The 22,012-nt window shown below is 37.6% G+C and overlaps 1 protein-coding gene across 7 annotated transcripts in view; it reads right to left on the reverse strand.

Moving 5' to 3' along the window:
- ATXN2 (ataxin 2) overlaps positions 1-22,012 on the reverse strand; it is a 71,795-nt gene that overhangs the window by 18,353 nt on the left and 31,430 nt on the right. For 4 of the 7 annotated variants that reach the window (XM_051972789.1, XM_051972784.1, XM_051972790.1 and 1 more), the window contains 8 exons: positions 21,332-21,514; positions 17,693-17,890; positions 17,263-17,370; positions 16,236-16,306; positions 12,191-12,495; positions 6,862-6,925; positions 5,843-5,995; positions 5,405-5,471 (listed from right to left, as the gene is read on the reverse strand). In XM_051972789.1, coding sequence (XP_051828749.1) covers positions 5,405-5,471; positions 5,843-5,995; positions 6,862-6,925; positions 12,191-12,495; positions 16,236-16,306; positions 17,263-17,370; positions 17,693-17,890; positions 21,332-21,514 — 1,149 coding nt within the window. The remainder of the gene's footprint in view (positions 1-5,404; positions 5,472-5,842; positions 5,996-6,861; positions 6,926-12,190; positions 12,496-16,235; positions 16,307-17,262; positions 17,371-17,692; positions 17,891-21,331; positions 21,515-22,012) is intronic. The other 3 variants (XM_051972791.1, XM_051972785.1, XM_051972787.1) reach the window with 1 other exon arrangement.

Raw genomic sequence — 22,012 nt, forward strand, 5'->3', positions numbered from 1 at the left:
TAAAGAATTTAATATTCAGTTATGGATTGTTCTACACGAAATGATCAGCAGGATGATTTCAGAAAGACTTGGAAAGACTTACAATACTAAGTAAAGTAACTAGAACCAAGAGAACACTGTATATAGCAACAACAAGATTATAAGATCAATTCTGATGCACATGAAGAGACCATCAGTTTCCAATAGACTTGTGATGGAGAGAGCCATCTACATCCAGAGAATGGACAAAGGGGAATGAATGTGAATCACAACATAGAATTTTCACCTTTTTTGTTACTTTTTTCCCTCCTTCATTATCTGAATTTTCTAGTGCATCATGAGATGTATTTATATATGTGTGTGTGTGTGTGTGTGTATATAAAATGTATATGCATGTATACATATAATACATAAACATATAAATAAATATATAAATATATATGTATGTATGTATATATATATGTGTGTATATATATATATATATATGTATGTATATATGAGAGTTGCACATGTTCAGCATATACTGAATTGTTTGCTGCCTAAGGGGATGGGGGGAGGGAAGGAGAAAAATTTGGAATGCAGGGTTTTTTCAGAGGTGAATGTTGAAAAAAGTAACTTCCACTAATTTTATGTTCTTCACATTTCTGGATACTCCAGTTCTCTTTAATTATACTGGTTCTGAAGGTCTTTCTTTAATTTTTGCTAAGTTCTCCAATGGCTTGATCACTGTGGTTTTTATCTCTTGTGAGCTCTTCTGTGCAATATGACCCAAGGCACGTCCCAAGGGACTCATGATAATGAAAATGCTGCCTACATCTGAAGAAAGAATTGTACAGATTGAACCTTATTCATTTCTGTTTTCCATTTTTTCTATCTTGAGATTTTTCTCTTTTATTCTTATTCTTCTTTCATAACATGACTAACATACAAAAATGTTTAACAAGACTGTAATGATTGTACATATATAACCAATAACAGATTGCTTGCTGTCTTGGGGATGGAGAAAAATTTGGAAGTCAAAACCTTCAAAGGTAAATATTGAAAACTATTTTTCATGCAATTGGGAAAAAATATTAATTAGAAAAAAAGATATATTGCTCTTCTTGAAAATTTTTCTATGGCCTCTGGGAAAGTGATTGATCTTTCAACATCATCAAAAAGCAAGTTTAGGTATGAGATATACATCCAATTAAAGGAATGAATATCTGTCCATTGGATTTATTTGATGTCCTTTTTCTGTTGCTGTTATCCAGTAACACTATATGACTTCAATTATTTAGAACTATGTTCTGCATATACTAGAAAAACTAAGATGAGGAAAGACACATGATTCTGCATGGACATTTGATAAGTTGATTTACTTAAGTCTTATTTAGATCAGCAATCTATAATTTTTTTGTCAAATACAACAGATGAATAATCTGGGCAGGCTTGAACTAGAAGCAATAGATAAAAAGGATTTCTTTCCTTTCTTTCTTTCTTTTTTTTTTTTTAAAAGAAAAAAGAAAAGACAATCAGGGTTAAATGATTTGCTTAGGGAAACACATCTACTAAGTCCCTTAGGATGCACTTGAACTCAGGTTCTCCTGACTCCATGCCTGGCACTCTACCCACTGCACTACCTAGCTGCCCCCAGAACACAGCCAAGGAATCCTGAAGCAAAGTGTTTTTAACACCCCAAGAGGATCAGATTCCTTTCCCTCCACCACTCTCAAAAAAACACTCTGATAATGCACAATGATCACCAAAAAATAAAAACAGGTGACTCAAAAGCAACAGAAATACATAGAAGTCCTGACTGCAGAGCACCCTCCATTTCAGAGGCCCATTAGGAAAGCAGCCATGCAGGGTCCTAGTGCTCCTGGGATGAGGGAACACAGGGTGACTTTCAACTCTGACTTTTCAAGGTCCATTCAACTGTGAGATCCTGGAAAGCAGAGATTCTTCCTTGGATCCCTAGGGCTGAGCAGGGCCTGGATATACAGTAGGAGACTAATAAATATCTGGAGATGAATTACTCACAGACCTAATAAGATGCCAAGCTGAAATTCAAAAAAGGTTTAGTGATTCTGAAGTCCATGCTGAGTTCATACACATAAAAAGAAAAAATGTATAATCCCTCCCCCAAAAGCAAAAAGTAACTCATACAGAGAACATGAATCAGCCCAATGTTGACCCTAAAAAAATTAAATTTTTTTAAAAAATTTTAAAAGGTGGAAACTCTTTTGTATGTGAATTAAAAGAAACAGTACAATGTCTTATTTGTCTCCAATTTCAGACTATAATTAGATGAGGTTTGCTTCTTCCTCTCAACACATTCATACTTTGTCACAATTGCCCTGCTCTCTGGCAAGACACTTCTTTTACTGACTGAATAGTAAAGAGACAATGATCTGATAAAGTACAATTTTACATCATGTTTTCTTAAATGGTTTTTAGAAATTGTATTGGGAACCAAAAGTCTAAGTAACAAAAACATGAATCATTTCATTAAAGCATAAGCAACAATAACTGATGTTATTTGGTGGTTTTCTATCTACAACATCAAACATTGTATCTCAATGAATAGTGGAGCACCTAAAACTTTAAATGAATTATCAAATACTTTCTTAAGAATCTTTTAAAAACAAATTTATAAGCCAAAGTTGGAATTTTTCAGGGTGTGGACAAAAGTCTTGGGAATATGAGAAGTTCCTAAAAGATTCTGCAAATCTACTGATAAATTTCAGTACAAATGATAAACTTATTCTTAATTCAAAATTTTAATATTCAAATGGCAATATTTTTACTAGGAAAATGCAAGTAAAATTATAATACTTGAATATCAGCATTGTCATCATCAAATATTCTGAAATAACTTTATCTTATTTCTGCAAAGAACTATTCCCTAATTAATTATTCTCTCCATTTCTCAAATAAGGGGAAAAAAAATTCATGAAATCCCTATTGCCAAGGTAGGTGAAAATAAGTTTTGTAGAATTTTTCAGCAGCCTCCAACTTTTGGTTTTGGATTGTTTTTGTTTTTTTTAAGGTGTATCTTTACAATCTTTCTAAGAACATCTTCATTAATCAATTACAGAGGTTCTTAGGGATCCATAGACCTCTTAATTCAGTGTGTCTATAAACCTAGAGGGGGGAAGGAAATCTTTATTTTACTAACTTCTAACTTAAATTTATTATCTTTTAATTATGGATTTAATAAACATTATTCTAAGAAGGAAGTCCACAGTATTATTATTACTATTAATATTAAAATTTACATAATGCCTGCTATGTGCTAGGAACTGTGGCAACAGACAAATGACAAAGCAGCAAATACCAGATACACTGGGAGCTACGGTCACAACCCTGCACACAAGTAGCCCAAACCACAAGGTCATCTCACTAGACTAAAGCAGCAGTGGGATTTGGCAAACACTCCACATCTTGAGCAGCCTTTTTTTAAGGACTACACCTCTTACCTCCTGGGCACAAGGATTAGAAAAGGTGTCATAAAACTGTCTACTTCATTCAACCCTGGCCAGCTTACCATGGCAGGTGGGGAGCTTACCCTGTAGTCATAACACAGGAAAAGGAAGCTGGCTGTCTTGTAAAAGCACAAGGGGAGGATGTCTTTCTCTTACTCAGGGCTGAAAAGATTCTCGCCAGTCTTTTTTAATAGGTTCATTCTTTATCTAGCAGATGGACATCTACCTCAGAGCTGGCTTTCCAAAGCCTGATACGGTGTTTGCTGCCGAAAAACTCCAGAATCTGATCCCAGCCTTTGTCACTTGAGTCAGCCTGGGAGACATTTTACAAGACTTGGTTGACCAAAGAACTGCATCAGCACTGTGGGTCTGTTTCATGTCGCGAAACACGTTTTGGAGGACGGTCGATGCTCTCGTGCTTATCCAGTCACCAATGGGAAAACAAGGCTGGGTGCCTGTTCCCATGCATGTTTTCAGTGATGCTACCAGCCCCCTTCAAGGAGGATGAAAGCAGTATCAAGATCAGCTCCCACTTAGAGTAATTCTTCAATTTGAAAAGGTTACAAGTCAAGGCTAAAGTGGAGGAGAATTGATACGTACCCTCAACGCATCCTCTGAAGCTGAGATGCAATGAGGGAAGGGGTCAATTCTTTGCTGCTTGTGCTAATTTGAGCCTAACAATTCTCCCCAAGACAACATAGGTTCTTCATCAGCCAGCACACCAGCCCTACGCTGTGACTGCTGGTTTCAGCAAATGGAGCCGCTGTGAATGCTATGGATGAGTTCTCTTCCCCCGGCAGCGTACTTTCCAGAGACGCACACATTGATAATGAGGTTGGCACATGCATTGCCAGAGCTAGTTCAGTGTTAGGAAGGACAGTGTGGCACAGGGGAGCTATGAGACTGACTACCAAACTGAAGGTCCCCACAGCTCTTGTGCTGACCTCATGGCTGTGTGGCTGACGTGGACAGTCTGCCAGAGCCATGACAGAAAAGGAATCTCTTTCATTTAAACTGTCCTAGGCAGACCCTGCAGATTACCTGCCAGGATTAGATATCAGACACTGAGGTCCTTTTTCAAGCTGGACTACTACAGTATTCAAACCCCATTTTAGAGAGTGCATTTCCAGTGGGCTGGCCAAAAGTATTTTTGCCTAAAAGACTATTTTACAGAGAACTCACACGAGTTAAGTGATCACATGGAAGTCAGACAAAGCAATGCAAGGACCCTCTCAAGGTCTCTGAAGAACTCTCGAAATGACTGCATGACATAGGAGACACTGGCACAGGACCATCCATCATGGGCGCTGTGCTCAAGGACTGAAGCAGAAGTGAGGTAGCTCCAAAGCTATGTGAGATATGCAAACTAGAGATATCTCCACCCTGAAGAACAACCACATCAAAAACTGTGCTCATAATAGTAAGCACATTACAAATACCTCACTGAATTCTCACAACCACTCTAGAAGGTAGCTGATGTTATTATCCCCATTTTACAGTTGAGGAAAGTGAGGCAGAAAGAGATTAAGTAACTTGTCCAGGTTCACACAGCTAGTAAGAGTCTGAGATAGGATCTGAACTCAGGTCTTCCTGTTCTCAGACCTAGCATTGCCTTATTGTATATCAAAAGAATCCAGGATATGCAAAACGATTAAAAATTCCCCATCTTCTACAATACTGTAGCTGATTTCAGGATGCATTGCCCTTGTCCTCCCACTGCCAATATTCTGGCTCTCCGGGGAATAAAAGGAGGCTTTAAAGCCAGAAAGCTTAGCTAATGACTTGCCCGGGATCACCCAGGTGAGTGGTTAAACTGCAATTCAAACACTCCAATGCACCCCCCTTTGTCCCTACTCAAAAAGCCAGACTAGAATATGTTTACCAACTATTTCCAAATCCAGTTCTTCAGCTCATGCAACATGCAGACTGAACCCAAACCCAGGTAATGTTCTTCTCACCTTTACCTGCTCTATATGTCTTGGCTTGGTTCACTGGCATAGGCGTCATAGGTATAGGATACAGAGGCTTGTGAGGAAAAAAAAAAAAGAAAATTTTAGCTTAAGATTTTACTTATTTAAAAAATATATTCATTAGACATTTTTTAAAAGTCAAAACATAAACTTTGTCAAATGCCATTTCTTTCAATCTCCTGAGAATTTCATAGTTTTTCAGTTAACAGTGAACTGTTATTTATGCTGATATTTATTTTTCTTTAAAAAATATGGTACATTCTTTGTGATTCTTCACCATGAAGAAGTCACTTTTAAATAAAGGTCTGTGTATGTTTCTAACACATCACTCAGGACTCCCTTGTTAAATTTCTTGCACTCTATTCTGCTACTAAATAACACCCAGAATTCACATAAGAAAACTCAACATCATGCATGAAGTTTTACCTGCACGCCTGGGCTCACTGGAACTGGGTACATCATATTTGGTGCAAAACAAACTGGCTGAGTATATACTGGAGTTGGCTGCTGATGACCCACCATAGAAGGGCTTGGCTGAGCTTGAGGACGAGGGGAAGTAGGAGTTGTTGAAGGCTTTGGCTATGAAAAAGAAAATGAGAGTCCAATGATACAAATGGGAAATGCTGATCTTTTTTTTTTCATAATATGTCGTTCTCAAGGTTTACTTTTATGATTAAGAAATGATGAAAAGGAAAATGTTAGCATAAGCTTAAAAGAAATCATCTTCATTGATAGAGATATGTCAACTTTTAAAGCTTGCCAAAATTCAGTTTTTTTAGTGGATCTTTATCTATTTAGTTATATGACATGGACAGTTTCAGAAAAAACTGCGAACACCTTTATAAACTGATGCAAAGGAAGACCTCTATAAACTATGCACTGAAGTGCATAGAAGCAGGGGGAAAATTTAAACAATGACAGTATTTAAAAAAACAACTTTGAAAGATTTTAGAACTCTTAATTGTTGTTGTTGTTTGTCCTTTGTTCTCAAAGAGGATCATGACAAGCAACAAAGTTGTATTTAAATGAGAAAGGGTTGTGCAAGTTCACCTGTTAAATCCACAGAAATGAAAGTGAAATATGCTATCTACATTCTACCAGAGAGGTAATGAACTGTAAGTGCAAAGTATGATGTAATTCGGAACAGGACTAATATGTGAATTAATTATGCTGGATTACATATACATTTGTTATGAATGTTTTGCTTTTATTAGTTGAAGGCTTGTAAAAAAATTTTTTTAAATAAAAGCTATATGACAGGTTCTAAGGCAAAATGTAACATTTCAAAAACATCAATGGGATACATTGCACTAAGTTGTAGCTGTAGCTTCTATGCTTCTTAACATAGTCTAACTAAGCTTAGAAGAAAAGGACTAAATACCAATTATACAAGATAACCAAATGAAACATAAGAAAAAGTGATACTTTATAACTTATATTATTACCTGAGCAAAAGAACGTGGATTGAACTCCTTGGCATTGGGATTCAATGTAGATTTCCTAACTTGCCTAAACCGAAAGAAAAAAAAAGTAAATGCCAGAGACTTAACATTTTTGTTTGTATTATAAGCTCTTTCACAGAAGTCAAATTAAAATTGATTAATCACATACAATTTTTCTTAAGAGCATTAATCATCCTTGTAAAAATAAACATTAATAACTACGATAGCATTTACATGATGCTTCAAGGTTTGCATGTTACCTCATTTGAACTATCTTAGGAAGTAGGTGCTATTATTATTTCCATTATACAGATGAAGAAACCAAGGCTCAGAGAAATTAATGCCCGAGGCAAAATTTGAACCCAAGTCTTCCGGATTCCACTGAAACAATAGGACAACGATACATGACGCCCTATGACACGTAAACACAATCAAAAGAGAATACAGAAGGTACAGGATTTATTTGAAGTCAAAAGAGATTTTACAAACACTGAATCAAAAGTTGTTGAAATAAAAATGTCTTATGACATTTTTGAGAAATTGTCTTAAAAGGACTCTTAGCAACTGGATGACACAGCAGATAGGCGTTCAGGAACTGCAACCAGGAGACCCAAATTTAAATCCAGCCTCAGACACATTCTACCTTTATGACCCTGAATGAGTCACTTCACCTATTAGCTTCAAACTGCTTATCTTAAAATGGGAATAACAGCACCTGGGAGGGCCAATGAGATAATAGGTAAAGCACTTAGCACAGTGTCTGGCACTCCAAGAGGCACAGAATAAATTTTCTTTCCTTCCAAAAAAGTCTTAATTTTGGCTTGAAGATAATTCTAGGTTCTCCAAGGCAAAGGAGCCCAAACTTGGGCAGGTTATGCTGAAATAAAACTGAAAACAGAGTTCCAGTAATAGGGAACAATGAGTGGTTGAGAACTGTCCTCAGTTCAGAGAGGTTTATCACCACTAGGTTAGCCATTCATTATGTGATGAGGTAATGTAATTTTCTGATTACATATACATTCGTTATGAATGTTTTGCTTTTATTGGTTGAAGGCTTGTAAAAAAATCATTAAAAATATTGAACAGGCAAAAATTGATCTAATTAAAAGAGATAAGGAAGGGTACTATATCTTGCTAAAGGGTAGCATAATAATGAAACAATATCAATATTAAACATATATGCACCAAGTGGTGTAGCATCTAAATTCTTGAAAGAGAAATTAAGAGAGCTGCAAGAAGAAGTGGACAGCAAAACTATAATAGTGGGAGATCTCAACCTTGCACTCTCAGAATTAGATAACTCAAACCACAAAATAAATAAGAAAGACGTCAAAGAGGTAAATAGAATACTAGAAAAATTAGATATGATAGATCTCTGGAGAAACCGTAATGGAGACAGAAAGGAGTACACTTTCTTTTCAGCAGTTCACGGAACCTATACAAAAATTGATCATATATTAAGACATAAAAACCTCAAACTCAAATGCAGTAAGGCAGAAATAGTAAATGCATCCTTTTCAGACCACGATGCAATGAAAATTACATTCAACAAAAAGCCAGGGGGAAGTAGACCAAAAAATAATTGGAACCTAAATAATCTCATACTAAAGAATGATTGGGTGAAACAGCAAATCATAGACATAATTAATAACTTCACCCAAGAAAACGATAATAATGAGACATCACACCAAAATGTATGGGATGCAGCCAAAGCGGTAATAAGAGGAAATTTCATATCTCTAGAGGCCTATTTGCATAACATAGAGAAAGAGAAGGTAAACGAATTGGGCTTGTAACTAAAAATGCTAGAAAAGGAACAAATTAAAAACCCCCAGTCAAACACTAAACTTGAAATTCTAAAAATAAAAGGAGAGAACAATAAAATTGAAAGTAAAAAACTATTGAATTAATTAATAAAACTAAGAGTTGGTTCTATGAAAAAACCAACAAAATAGACAAACCCTTAGTAAATCTGATTAAAAAAAGGAAAGAGGAAAATCAAGTTGTTAGTCTTAAAAATGAAAAGGGAGAACTCGCCACTAACGAAGAGGAAATTAGAGCAATAATTAGGAGTTACTTTGCCCAACTTTATGCCAATAAATTCGACAACTCAAATGAAATAGAAGAATACCTCCAAAAATATAGCTTGCCCAAACTAACAGAGGAAGAAGTAAATATCCTAAACAGTCCCATCTCAGAAAAAGAAATAGAACAAGCTATTAACCAACTCCCTAAGAAAAAATCCCCAGGACCAGATGGATTTACATGTGAATTCTACCAAACATTTAAAGAACAATTAACTCCAATGCTAAATAAACTATTTGAAAAAATAGTGATTGAAGGAGTCCTACCAAACTCCTTTTACGACACAGACATGGTACTGATACCTAAACCGGGTAGGTTGAAAACAGAGAAAGAAAATTATAGACCAATCTCCCTAATGAATATTGATGCTAAAATCTTAAATAAAATATTAGCAAAAAGATTACAGAAAATCATCTCCAGGATAATACACTATGACCAAGTAGGGTTTATACCAGGAATGCAGGGCTGAATATTAGGAAAACTATTAGCATAATCAACTATATCAATAACCAACCAAACAAAAACCATATGATCATCTCAATAGATGCAGAAAAAGTATTTGATAAAACCCAACATCCATTCCTAATAAAAACACTTGCGAGCATAGGAATAAATGGATTTTTCCTTAAAATAGTCAGGAGCACATATTTAAAACCATCAGTAAGCATCATATGCAATGGGGAAAAACTGGAACCTTTCCAATTTCCAGTAAGATCTGGAGTGAAACAAGTTTGCCCACTATCACCATTATTATTCAATATTGTATTAGAAATACTAGCCTCTGCAATAAGAGTCAAGAAAGAGATTAAAGGAATTAGAGTAGGCCATGAGGAAACCAAACTATTACTCTTTGCAGATGATATGATGGTATACCTAGAGAACCCCAGAGATTCTACTAAAAAGCTATTAGAAATAATTCATAACTTTAGCAAAGTAGCAGGATACAAAATAAATCCCCATAAATTCTCAGCATTTTTATACATCACCAATAAAATCCAACAGCAAGAGATACAAAGAGAAATTCCATTCAAAATAACTGTTGACAGCATAAAATATTTGGGAATCTATCTACCAAAGGAAAGTCAGGAATTATATGAGCAAATTACAAAAAACTTTCCACACAAATAAAGTCAGACTTAAATAATTGGAAAAATATTAAGTGCTTTTGGATCGGCTGAGCGAATATAATAAAGAGGACAATACTCCCTAAACTAATCTATTTATTTAGTCCTATACCAATCAGACTTTCAAGAAAATATTTTAATGATCTAGAAAAAATAACAACAAAATTCATATGGAACAATAAAAAGTCGAGAATCTCAAGGGAATTAATGAAAAAAAAAAATCAAATAAAGGTGGCCTAGCTGTACCTGATCTAAAGTTATATTATAAAGCAGCAGTCACCAAAACCATTTGGTACTGGCTAAGAAATAGATTAGTTGATCAGTGGAATAGGTTAAGTTCACAAGACAGAATAATCAATTATAGCAATCTAGTGTTTGACAAACCCAAAGATCCTAACTTTTGGCATAAGAATTCATTATTTGATAAAAACTGCTGGAATAACTGGAAATTAATATGGCAGAAATTAGGCATAGACCCACACTTAACACTGTATACCAAGATAAGATCAAAATGGGTCCATGATCTAGGCATAAAGAACGAGATTATAAATAAATTAGAGGAACATAGGATAGTTTATCTCTCAGACTTGTGGAGGAGAAAGAAATTTGTGACCAAAGATGAACTAGAGACCATTACTGATCACAAAATAGAAAATTTTGATTATATCAAATTAAAAAGCCTTTGTACAAACAAAACTAATGCAAACAAGATTAGAAGGGGAGCAACAAACTGGGAAAACATCTTCACAGTTAAAGGTTCTGATAAAGGCCTCATTTCTAAAATATATAGAGAACTGACTCAAATTTATAAGAAATCAAGCCATTCTCCAATTGATAAATGGTCAAAGGATATGAACAGACAATTTTCAGATGATGAAATTGAAACTATTACCACTCATATGAAAGTGTTCCAAATCACTAAAGATCAGAGACATACAAATTAAGACAACTCTGAGATACCACTACACACCTGTCATATTGGCTAGGATGACAGGAAAAAATAATGATGAATGTTGGAGGGGATGTGGGAAAACGGGGACACTGATGCAACACTGATGCAATGTTGGTGGAGTTGTAAAGGAATCCAACCATTCTGGAGAGCAATCTTGAATTATGCCCAAAAAGTTATCAAACTGTGTATACCCTTTGGTCAAGCAGTGTTACTTCTGGGCTTATATCCCAAAAAATACTAAAGAAGGGAAAGGGACCTGTACGTGCCAAAATGTTTGTGGCAGCCCTGTTTGTAGTGGCTAGAAACTGGAAATTGAATGGATGCCCATCAATTGGAGAATGGCTGGGTAAATTGTGATATATGAATGTTATGGAATATTATTGTTCTGTAAGAAATGACCAGCAGGATGAATACAGAGAGGACTGGCGAGACTTACATGAAGATGCTAAGTGAAATGAGCAGAACCAGGAGATCATTATACACTTCGACAACAATACTATATGAGGATGTATTTTGATAGAAGTGGATTTCTTTGACAAAGAGACCTAACTCAGTTTCAATTGATCAATGATGGACAGAAGCAGCTATACCCAAAGAAAAAACACTGGGAAATGAATGTAAACTATTTGCATTTTTGTTTTTCTTCCCAGGTTATTTTTACCTTCTGAATCCAATTCTCTCTGTGCAATAAGAGAACTGTTTGGTTCTGCACACATATATTGTATCTAGGATATACTGCAACATATTTAACATATATAGGACTGCTTGCCATCTAGGGGAGGGGGTGGAGGGAGAGAGGGGAAAAATCGGAACAGAAGTGAGTGCAAGGGATAATGCTGTAAAAAAATTACCCTGGCGTGGGTTCTGTCAATAAAAAGTTATTATAAAATTTTTTAAAAATTAAATTAAATTAAAAAATATATACATTGCACAGGCATCTCCTAAATGGAGAGACTGTGATTTTGAGGCATTAAAGATTTAAGGTATCAAAGACATTCTTAAAAACAGTTCAGCGTGTATATTAGTTACATTAATTTGCTTAAAGATTAAGTTTTGCCTTGAATCAAGCAATGTGATTTCCAGTGCAAAGACAATTGAAGGGGCCACAACCTTGGAAGCTAGCTACAATGTAAGAACACATTAAGCCATCCAGGTATAGGGGTTGACTCACTCGGCTGCATCTTTTTTGTCTTCTTGATCCTCCTTCTCGTGTTTATTCCCCGGACTGGCAGTCTGCACACCTTGGGAAGTGACCTCCGGACCTCTCTTCTGGTCGGAGCTCCCACTGGCTGATGGAGAAATGCAAGGGCTGCTTGGCTTGCTGCTGCTGCTTGGGCAGCCAGCACTGATATTCTCCAGGAGAATGTCCTTAGAGCTGGGTTCAGGCTGGTCTTTGATCATATCTCTCGACTTTTCTCCTTCTCTGTTTTTGTTGAGCAGGTGATCCACATTGTCAGGGGTGGAACTTGGCTGTAACTAAAGAAAGGCAATTAATTATTCTCCTTTAATTTCTCCTAATGAGCTTCTGTCCAAACTAGTTGGAATGGAGACTCATACTAAGAAAGTCAACCACAAGATGATCAATAGAAAGAGCATGACATCTCACAAAAAAAAATGAAAGCAGAAAGAAAGAACAAAAACACTACAATCCCCAGGCTTGTGTAGACCAGGAATATTGGAAGAGAGTAGGAAATATCACAGTTCTTAGCCTATCTATAAATATTAATAGGACAGTAGGTTCAAGATCAATATTCTAAAGAAGAATAAAATCAAAACACAAAATGAGAGTCAGACTAAAAAGGAAGGATTGCTAAGTCTCTTTGAAGAGGCAAACAAAGGAGGTAGCTTAATTAAGTGTTCCAAGGTAATGAGAAAACATCATTAGAGACACTTGGTCACTGTCTTACAATGTTCATTGTGAGCACAAGTTTAAAAAAAACACAAAACACTGAAAAGATCAATGAAGCTTATTGTGACATGCAACAAAAAGGAGGAAAGAGAGATTCTTTAATACGGAACTTGGCAAGACCCTCTGAAGATCCCTCTTTGAACTCCCCAAATTCTCTCTACGGAGAGCCTTGTCTTCCAGCCCCCAGCTTCAGCTCATCCTTTACTCTCGTTTTCAACCAAACTATATCTATGCAGTTGTCCAATATTGCATTTTTCTGTTCTTAGAACAGAAATTCTATCACCTCTCACTTAAACGAGGACTCTGATCTGTCCTCTGCACAGCTGCCAAAAGGATTTTCCTAAAGCAAAAGAGATCTTGCCACATCATCTACTTGCTCTCTATTGCCTTTAGGGACAAATATCAATTCCTGCTTGTCATTTAAAGGTCTTCACAAGATGATCCTGTCTCATAGCCCTCCCATTCAAACACTCTTAATGTTGCTCCTGATTTTGTACTAACTGCCTCATTTTCCTGAAAACACTTCTTCCACACTTTCTTCAACTGTCACCTTCTCAACAAAGTCCCTTCTGATTTCCCCACCTGCTGGTATTGTCTACCAAGATAACCTTATTATAACATACACACAATATGCTGAAAGACTCCAAGATCCTTAAAGGTCAGGCCAGTTTATCACTTTTTCCTTTTGATCCCAGGGCCTAGCACGATACTTGGCACATCACAGATTCTTTATGCTTGTCGCCTGAAGAGTCAGTCTCCAAAGATAAATAATATAACTGTTAATAGACAACATTTACAGAGCACCTACCACATACCAGGCCCTAGGCTAAGGGCTTTACAATTATGATCTAAGATAACCCTCACAACAACTCCATGAATAGATCCTGTAATTCCTATTTTACAGTTGAGGTAATTAAGGCAATCAGAGCTTAAATCCCTTGTCCAATAAAGTATCTGAAGCAGGTTTCCCCCCTCCAGGCCCAGGATTCTCTATTCTGCCCCTCAGCTTCTTCGCTACAAGGCCTTTAACATGAAAATGGCTATGGCTTGCTTCAAACTTCAGCAACGAAAGGCTCAACAAAAGGCCAAAGGCTCATATGGTGAGAACTGAGTAGTGACAGAGAAGACAAAACCATCCCCTTAGACAAGAAATGACTGATCTCTGTTGAGGGAGTCCCATCAAAATCACGTGACTATACAATTAAACCATCAGCTACTTAGAATCAAGATCAAAATCACTACCAAGTCAGAAGAGAGACTCAAGATTACAAGAGCCTCAAACCTGACCTCATCAAACCCGGCACCATGAAATGAAACCTGAAAAAGGCCAAGGAACATAAGGAGGAGACGCGCACTTGGTCATGGAGGAGAGGGTCCAGGGGAGGGGATCCTCTCCTGACATCCAAGTCCTCCAAATGCTTGTATGGATTCTACACAATATCGTGCCAAGCATATCACATTGGCAATACCCCCCCACCCTCCACTGCCAACCTAAGTCAATGGTCACCAAGAAAGATGTCTAACAATCTCTCCAAAAAGGAAATGAAATCAAGAGAAGATTCAGATTGTCCCTGAGGCTGCACATCTAAAACACTGAATGGTAAATCAATTGTACAGATGCGCAGCAGCCCATTTATAAGAGACTTGTAGCCAGAATTGGAGAAAAGAGAAAGAGCAGGAAGGGCAATACGTGGAAAATCATCCCTTACTTCTGTAACGGTTAGCTCAAGCACATGCGCCTTGCTAGGAATGTGGGCGAAGCAAGTGTATCTAAGAGCCTGAGTGCTCCCCGGGCAGCTGCCAAATGCAAGGAGAACAAGAGGAAAGTCTCCAGCATGCCGGGAGACCAGAACTGGGCAGGATGAGAAAGCAGGGACTGGCTGTGGTACATACTGATGAAGGAATCCACCCTAAAGAAGTGGCCCAAGACCCGGAAGCCCGTGGAGAGTTGAAAAAGAAGAGTTTTCTAAGGAAGCTCATTTGACAAATACAGTGATCCAGGAGTTAAGAAGAGCCCAGGGTAGCAGAATGGAAGAGGGAAGAAAGGGCAAAGAAAAGTGTGCTGGGAAGGCTACGTTAAAGTGATATGCAAAGAGAAATTTAAAAATTAGGAGCAACAGGCTGTTTCCAAAATAAAGATCAGGCACATCTTTTCTGAAGAAAACAATTTCACCCTACTGCCAAGAGGGCAGACTTTGGACCCAGAGAAGCAGGAAAAAAGGAGAGCAAACAAACAACCAAGGATGCTGTCTCCCATCTGGCACTTTATCAGGAACGAGGAGAATTTATGATTCAACTGAGAATCCAAGGATAGCAGCCACAGAGCTGGAAAGGAGGGGCCTCTGAAATCCTGCCCTGAGCTCCCCCGGAGCAGCCGGGCAAGCGTGCAGGTCCATGATCCTCAGGGCCACAAAAGGCCTGGGTCTTTACAGGAGCATCTGCACTCCTGGGCCATCCCACTAAAGCTGAGGGCAGGTGTGGCAAGAGAGAAGGAGCCTAGAAGCTCAGGGCTGTGCTTCTCCCAAGATGGGAGAGAAAGGACCAGGGTCCTAGAGACAAGTCATCATGATTTGTATTGGGGGGGAAATAGATCCTAGAGGAAATATTGAAGGAGTGATAGCAGTAGCACTGACAAATTAAGCTTGCTAGGGAGGCAACATGATCTTGGGGAAATCAGCAAATGAGAGGATAAGGAATGAGCAGCTGTAGTTGGGACCAGATATTTATGACTAGAGAATTACGTTATTTCCCTCTGGAGGCCATTATAGCCTATCTTAAATTTTCAATAACTAATCTTTAGCCTTTGGTAAATAAATCAATGAATGAATTAATAAAGTGATTAACAGTTCAAATCTGTGGTAAATTCTAACTTTAAATATATCATACTGGACAAGCTAAAATGTGGCAACAAAGATGCATATTTGGACAAATTGGTGAAAGCACTGTTAACATAAGCTATTCAACCACCTTTGAGCCTGGAAACAATTTCACTTTTATAAAAAGATATAAAAACACTGGTAGGCATGAGCCGAATGAATCAAAGAATTAACCTTCTTACCGTATAAAACAAAAGGTAGCAGACTTATTCTAAAATCAGATGAAAGTGTAATAGTTTAATAAATAAAAATAAATGTAACATGTAACATAGATAACATTAATTTGTTAATAGATAACATTAATTACATATTAATTAATATGTAATATAGATAACATTAATTTTAGTTTCTAAGTCAATATGTAGCCAAAGGGATCATTTCTACATCACTCTGACACCACTAACATTTAATACATGTGAAAAAAAACTTACCCTAAAATCATTCTTAAATTTCTTTAAATCGTCAATTTGTTTTCTATGTTCTGAAACAATGGGTGATATACCTGCAAAATTAGAAGATATAAGACACTCAAACTCTTCCGTCCAAGTGAAACTGTTCAGATCAATACTGCATTTTTTTTTTATTTAAAAATTTGTTTTTAAGAGACTCCTGAAGACATATGGGACTAGGGGGGAAAAAAAAGAAGTCCAACATTAATAAAATATGAAGATTTAAAATCCACTTGTTAGTACATACACATATTTAGGTGTGTATGAAAAATATATCAACACCTGGGTGATCAAAAAGCCATGTAACTAAGATAACTCATCTTTACCCTTCACATATATATCCTTTTTATCCAATGTTTATGTTAACTAAGCTCCTGTAGAGCTCACAAGGAGACATGAGAACACAAATACTGGAACACTACAAAATGCCAAAAGTATGAGAGGCAGCATACTGTCGAGCTCAGGAGAGCTCAGGAAGTCTGAGTTCAAGTTCAATATCACACTATTCAAGCAATCCTGGGCAAGTCACTTGATCTATGTGCCTCAGTTTTTTTTTCCCCTCATCTGTAAAATGAGGATAATAATAGCACCTACCCTCCCAATATTGTTATTTGGATCAAGTAAGTTATCTGTTAGGTAATTTTTTAAAAATCCTAATTTCTTCTCTTCCTTTTATAATATGAGTCTACAGCTATATCTAAGCTGGTTTTATTTTTAAGGGGAATCTAAGTGGGAGAGGGAATCTAAGGAGAGAGGGAAGGAGGGATGAAAAGAAATAAAATACTATACTCCATGGGCAGTATGATTTAATTTACGGGTAAGGGATGAGCACACACAGTATTTCTCCAACTATTTCAATTGTGCTTTTTCAATATTTCAGACTGACACAAACTATACAAATATTTTGTCAGATTAACTCCCAATAATTTTGTGCAATTTATGGTTATTCTGAATGAATTTTATTCTTCCACCCTACAGTTGTACATCTAAACTATTTTTACACACTAACCTTTATTTTCTGCTTTTACAAAGCTTGGGGAGGTCTCACTCGGCTTAATATTTTCTTTGTTTCCAGCTGGTGAATTTTGCCTCTGATCTTGAAGCCTAGAATCTTTAGCTGGAAAGATAGTTTTAGAAACCAAAGTTAGCTCAACACATGCTGGAAAAACAAAGAAAGAAAAAACGAACAAACACTGAGCTACAGTATTGTAAATTTTGGTTTAGAACAAGGGACCCTAAACAGAGCCTTTAAGTTTAAAAAAAAAAAAAACAAAGACAACAAAACAAAAATGTTCTAACTAATCTCTGTAATAAGGTTAAGTAACGACAACATATAAGCTGGTCTCAGAGGCACTAATTTGAATTATCATATCCATGACAATTAAGTATAGCACACAGACACAGACAAATGACAGGTGCCCAAAAAATCCCTCACATACCGTCACTAGATGGGGTAACTGCTCGGTTGGAAGCAAGATTGGCAGGTGTAGGAGATGCAGCTGGCACAGGCACAGCAACAGATTCTGTGGGCACAGTCCCAGCTTGGGGAGAAGAGAGAATTGGACCAGGAGGAGTATTTGCAATATTGTTTTGCCTTGGAGACCTCGGTCTGTGTGTTTTCGGAGATAATCTTGGAACTACAAAAAATGGAAAAGGGACAATACAAACCTCCTAGGCACCTCTAAGAACTATGATGGCTGGAGACATGATCCCTACAGTAAAGTGCTCCCTCCTGGACATCACGCCTTTGGCCCTCAGGGGTGTACACATGAGTGACAGGCGGCCCAGTGCGGAGAGGGGGAAATCCATGTCCTTCCATGTAAACTGACAATGACATCTGTTCTAAGGACCTTGGAGTGTTCTTGGTAATAAAGCACCAAAAGGGTAAGAGTTAGGACCACTATGTTGTGCTTTGTTTTTGATACAGATCAGAAATTTTATTAGCATGGGAATCACTCGACTTAATGTGTGTTTCCCTTGCCACTGGCATGAAGAGAGTACATGGCTTGGCCCCTAGCAAAAGGCAGGTCAGCTGGGGGCAGAGTGGAGAGAAAGTCAAGGCTAAAGTCAGAAGACTCCTCTTTCTGAGTTTAAATCTGGCCACAGATACTTTCTAGCTGGATGACCCTGGGTAAGTCACTTCATCCCATTTGCCTAAGTTTCCTCATCTGTAAAATGCTGGAGCAAGAAATGGCAAACCACGCCAGTGTCTGCAAAGACAGCCCCAGATGGAGTCCTAAAGAGTCACCATGAGTAAGACAACCTAACAACAATCTTGGGCCACGACGTGGCGCCACTGTGCAGAGAGAGCCATATTCAGAAAGGCTCCTATTCTTCCTGAATGCAAATTTAGCCCCAGACACTTCCTAGTTACGTGACCTTGACCAGTCACTTCCTGTCTACCTCAGTTTCCTCATCTGTAAAATGAACGGAGTAGGAGATGGTCAATCACTCTAGTGTCTGCCAAGAAACCCCCAAATAGTATCATGAGTAGCTGGGCACGATTGAACACCTCCACAAAGGGGGATGGGAGAAGTGGGTCTCAGACTCCAGCCTGACAGTTCTGGGGCTTCTATGTACTCTCTACCCCAATGCCCCTTGTCACAAATACTGACAAGAAGGACACAAGCTAAGGCGAGGAAAACATGGCGGTCCCTAGTCTGGTCACCAGAAACCCAGTCAGATGGGGAGAGGGCTGCGGCAGCCCAGGCTTCTCAGGGGCAAGCTTACTTCCCAATCATTGACAGGGCACCTCCAAGGAGCACAGTGGGATCAGAGAAATGGGAAAGGCTGACATATTTCTTTTGTTCCAGTTAGACATAGTTAATACATTTTTAGAAAGATAAAAAGATAAAGATCAGGAGAGTAGGAAAAAAACAACAACAACAACAAAAACTAAGAGGGCCTAGAGATTTCTCTGCCTTGTCCTTGTCCCAAATCCCAGCCATGCTGTCACAGTTGTCAGGACATTCTGACAGGCTCCTTTTCTCCTTCAGGACCCACTCTAAATACACAACTGATTAGGAAAGTGGATTAACCACCACCAAGGACAGAACACCCCATTTCTACAAAGGACAACTTGTCTGTATCTATCTACGGCTAAGTGCCAAGCACTCAACAACTATCATTCCCTTGGCTCCTCATAACTGCCCCGGAAAGTAGGCGCCATAAAACTGAAGTAGAGAGGAGGTGATGGCTCAGGGTCCCATAGCTAGTCCGTTTCTGGGGACAAATTTAGACCACCATGAAGGTTTCAACTTGCAGTCAGACCTCCCTCCCCTGGCTCCAAGTCTCTCCCTAAGCAATAGGCTCCTCTGCGCCCCTCTCCAACCGCCTCACATAAGTCTAACGCCCATCTGAAGTCCAGCTCTCAGGGAGAAGCTCTCCCTCTGTTTCATCCATCAGACCTCCCACAATACGCTTTTGTTACAAAACACTATATATTAGGTTAACTCAGACCCACAGAAAGTTTTACTCCACATCCAATACAGCAGGCATTTCATGTTTCCTTTACTACAAGAAAGTGAGACTAAAAGTTAATATATCTTGATCCTCTTCCTAGTCAACTTTTTTAAAGTAGGGGAAGGAGCGGCAGCTAGGTGGCAAAACAGATAGAGCACCAGTCCTGAAGTCAGGAGGAACTGAGTTCAAATCTGGCCTCAGACACTTCATACTTCCTGGATGTGTGACCCTGGGCCCCACTTAGCCCCACTGCCTCAGAAAAATAAATGAAATAAGGGAAGGCACTATAAAAAAAAGGAGCTTATAATCTCTTATCCTCCTCCAAACTATAATAGCCTTCAACAAATATCTATCCTAACTCTCACTACTTTCCTCACCTAAAAAATTCACTAAACCAGATGCCTTACACAGCCAAAGGACAGACAGCTCTGGAACCAAAAACCTGGAAGTATTTAACACTGATGTACTTCAGTATCAACTCAAATTCAATGATTTGGGAAAGGGAGAGGGGGGAGGAAGAAACAGCCCAAATCTAATTTACTTTAATGTTCCTCTTTAAAGAACTTCAAGAGACACCTGATTAAATCAAAATCTACTTAAATCTTATAAAATCTTAAATCTTAGAACAAAAAAAGTCAGTGGACATTTATAATATTTTCAATTGAGTCTTGCTACTCAGCCACTGAGGAGGCAGTATGATAAACATTAAATTAGGAAAAACCCGATTTTAACTCCCTGCTCTGACACTGACCACTCTGGGTCAGCTGCCTCATACCTGCAATGTTCCTCAAGAACTTGCTCTTGGCTTACAAGACAGTCTTAAATTTAAAGACTAAGTCTACTGTCATGAACATTTTAGTTTTAATTTTAATCTGATGAAAACTGACAACTGCAAGACATAAAAAGGAGAAAGGGAATCAGGTTTTGCCCCTACAGTCATTTTCCTCAATAAAGAAATTTTTACAAAAGGTGTAAATAAGGGAAGTAGATGAACATCAAATAAAGGCAAAAAAAAAAAAAAATGAGATAGGGCTCTCTTGTTGTTGTTGCTATTTTAAAAACTACTGGCCATGATTTCAGGCATTATATTTTTAGAAAGAAAAATGGGGTAAAACAAAATATCTAGCACCTATTCTGTGTACTTTCAAGTAGCAACAGAAGAATATTTAAGAGCCGAGGAGTAGCAGGTCTATTATATTGTTTGGTTGCTTAAAGGTCATTTTCTCTAAACTAAATAACCATTCAAAAATCTTTTGGTTCTAATTTTTAATATGAAATTCTTGCTATGTGGAAAGACAATCCAAGAATTTGACAACAGAAAAGAGTTAATTGTGTCTCTCCACCGTATAAATATATATACAACATAGGAATTTGGGGGGATGGAGGGGAAAAGAGGAGAGGAACAGGCTTAAGAGATTATATTCTTGAATTTAAATGTAGACTCCCTAAATAGGCAAAATTCATAGAGCATTAGATAGTAGCTAGACTATCTCAATTCTCTCCAGTGAAATGGTAAATATAACCAAGCCCCAAGCCCCCAAAAGATTTATTTAACTTAATACCAATAATTCCAAACAGATTATAATAACTATTGCCCCCAGCAAACCTTTACATACCCCCACTGACCACTGATGACCATGTTCCTCCTGAGGGGCTACTCCGTGCTACAGGAGGAGCAGATACTTCGCCTGGTGCATTATGGGAAACAAATTCTAAACCACTGGAGATTGAGCCCCTCCCAGTAGAAACTCGGTGACCACGAGGGTGTCTTTGGGCCTTTGGCGACATCCTTGGCGGTCCTAAAAAAAATAAAAATAAAAATAAAAAGAACAACAAATACCATGTGAATGCTACAGCATCTATTTTTGTTTTTTAAATGGATACACACACAGAAATGGCAGTTTACCTACAAGAATGCTCTTTGTAAAAATTACAAAATTTGCTACTGATCACACTTAAAGCAGTAAAGGGGATTGCTGATTTTTTTTTTTAAAAGAAGATTGCTTACTTTGGTTTTATAACAAAACAGGGTTATGAATGCTCTCAAAGACTGAATGTCATGAAATTTGTCCAACAAAACATTTTATTTTATTTTATTTAAAGTCACACCATATGGGCATTCTTTAAAGATCATAGAACTCAAACTAATAGGATATATAAGTCCAGGAAAGCTCCTGAAACACATACTGATAAATATAAAGTTTTTTCACAATCTCCCTATCAAGTTAATTTATAATTAAAATCTAAGCATTATAACATGGCTAACTATAAGAAGTCAAATGTTTTTGGTGGTTGTT

Source organism: Antechinus flavipes, chromosome 1 (assembly GCF_016432865.1).
Source record: "Antechinus flavipes isolate AdamAnt ecotype Samford, QLD, Australia chromosome 1, AdamAnt_v2, whole genome shotgun sequence".
Classification (NCBI taxonomy): domain Eukaryota; kingdom Metazoa; phylum Chordata; class Mammalia; order Dasyuromorphia; family Dasyuridae; genus Antechinus; species Antechinus flavipes.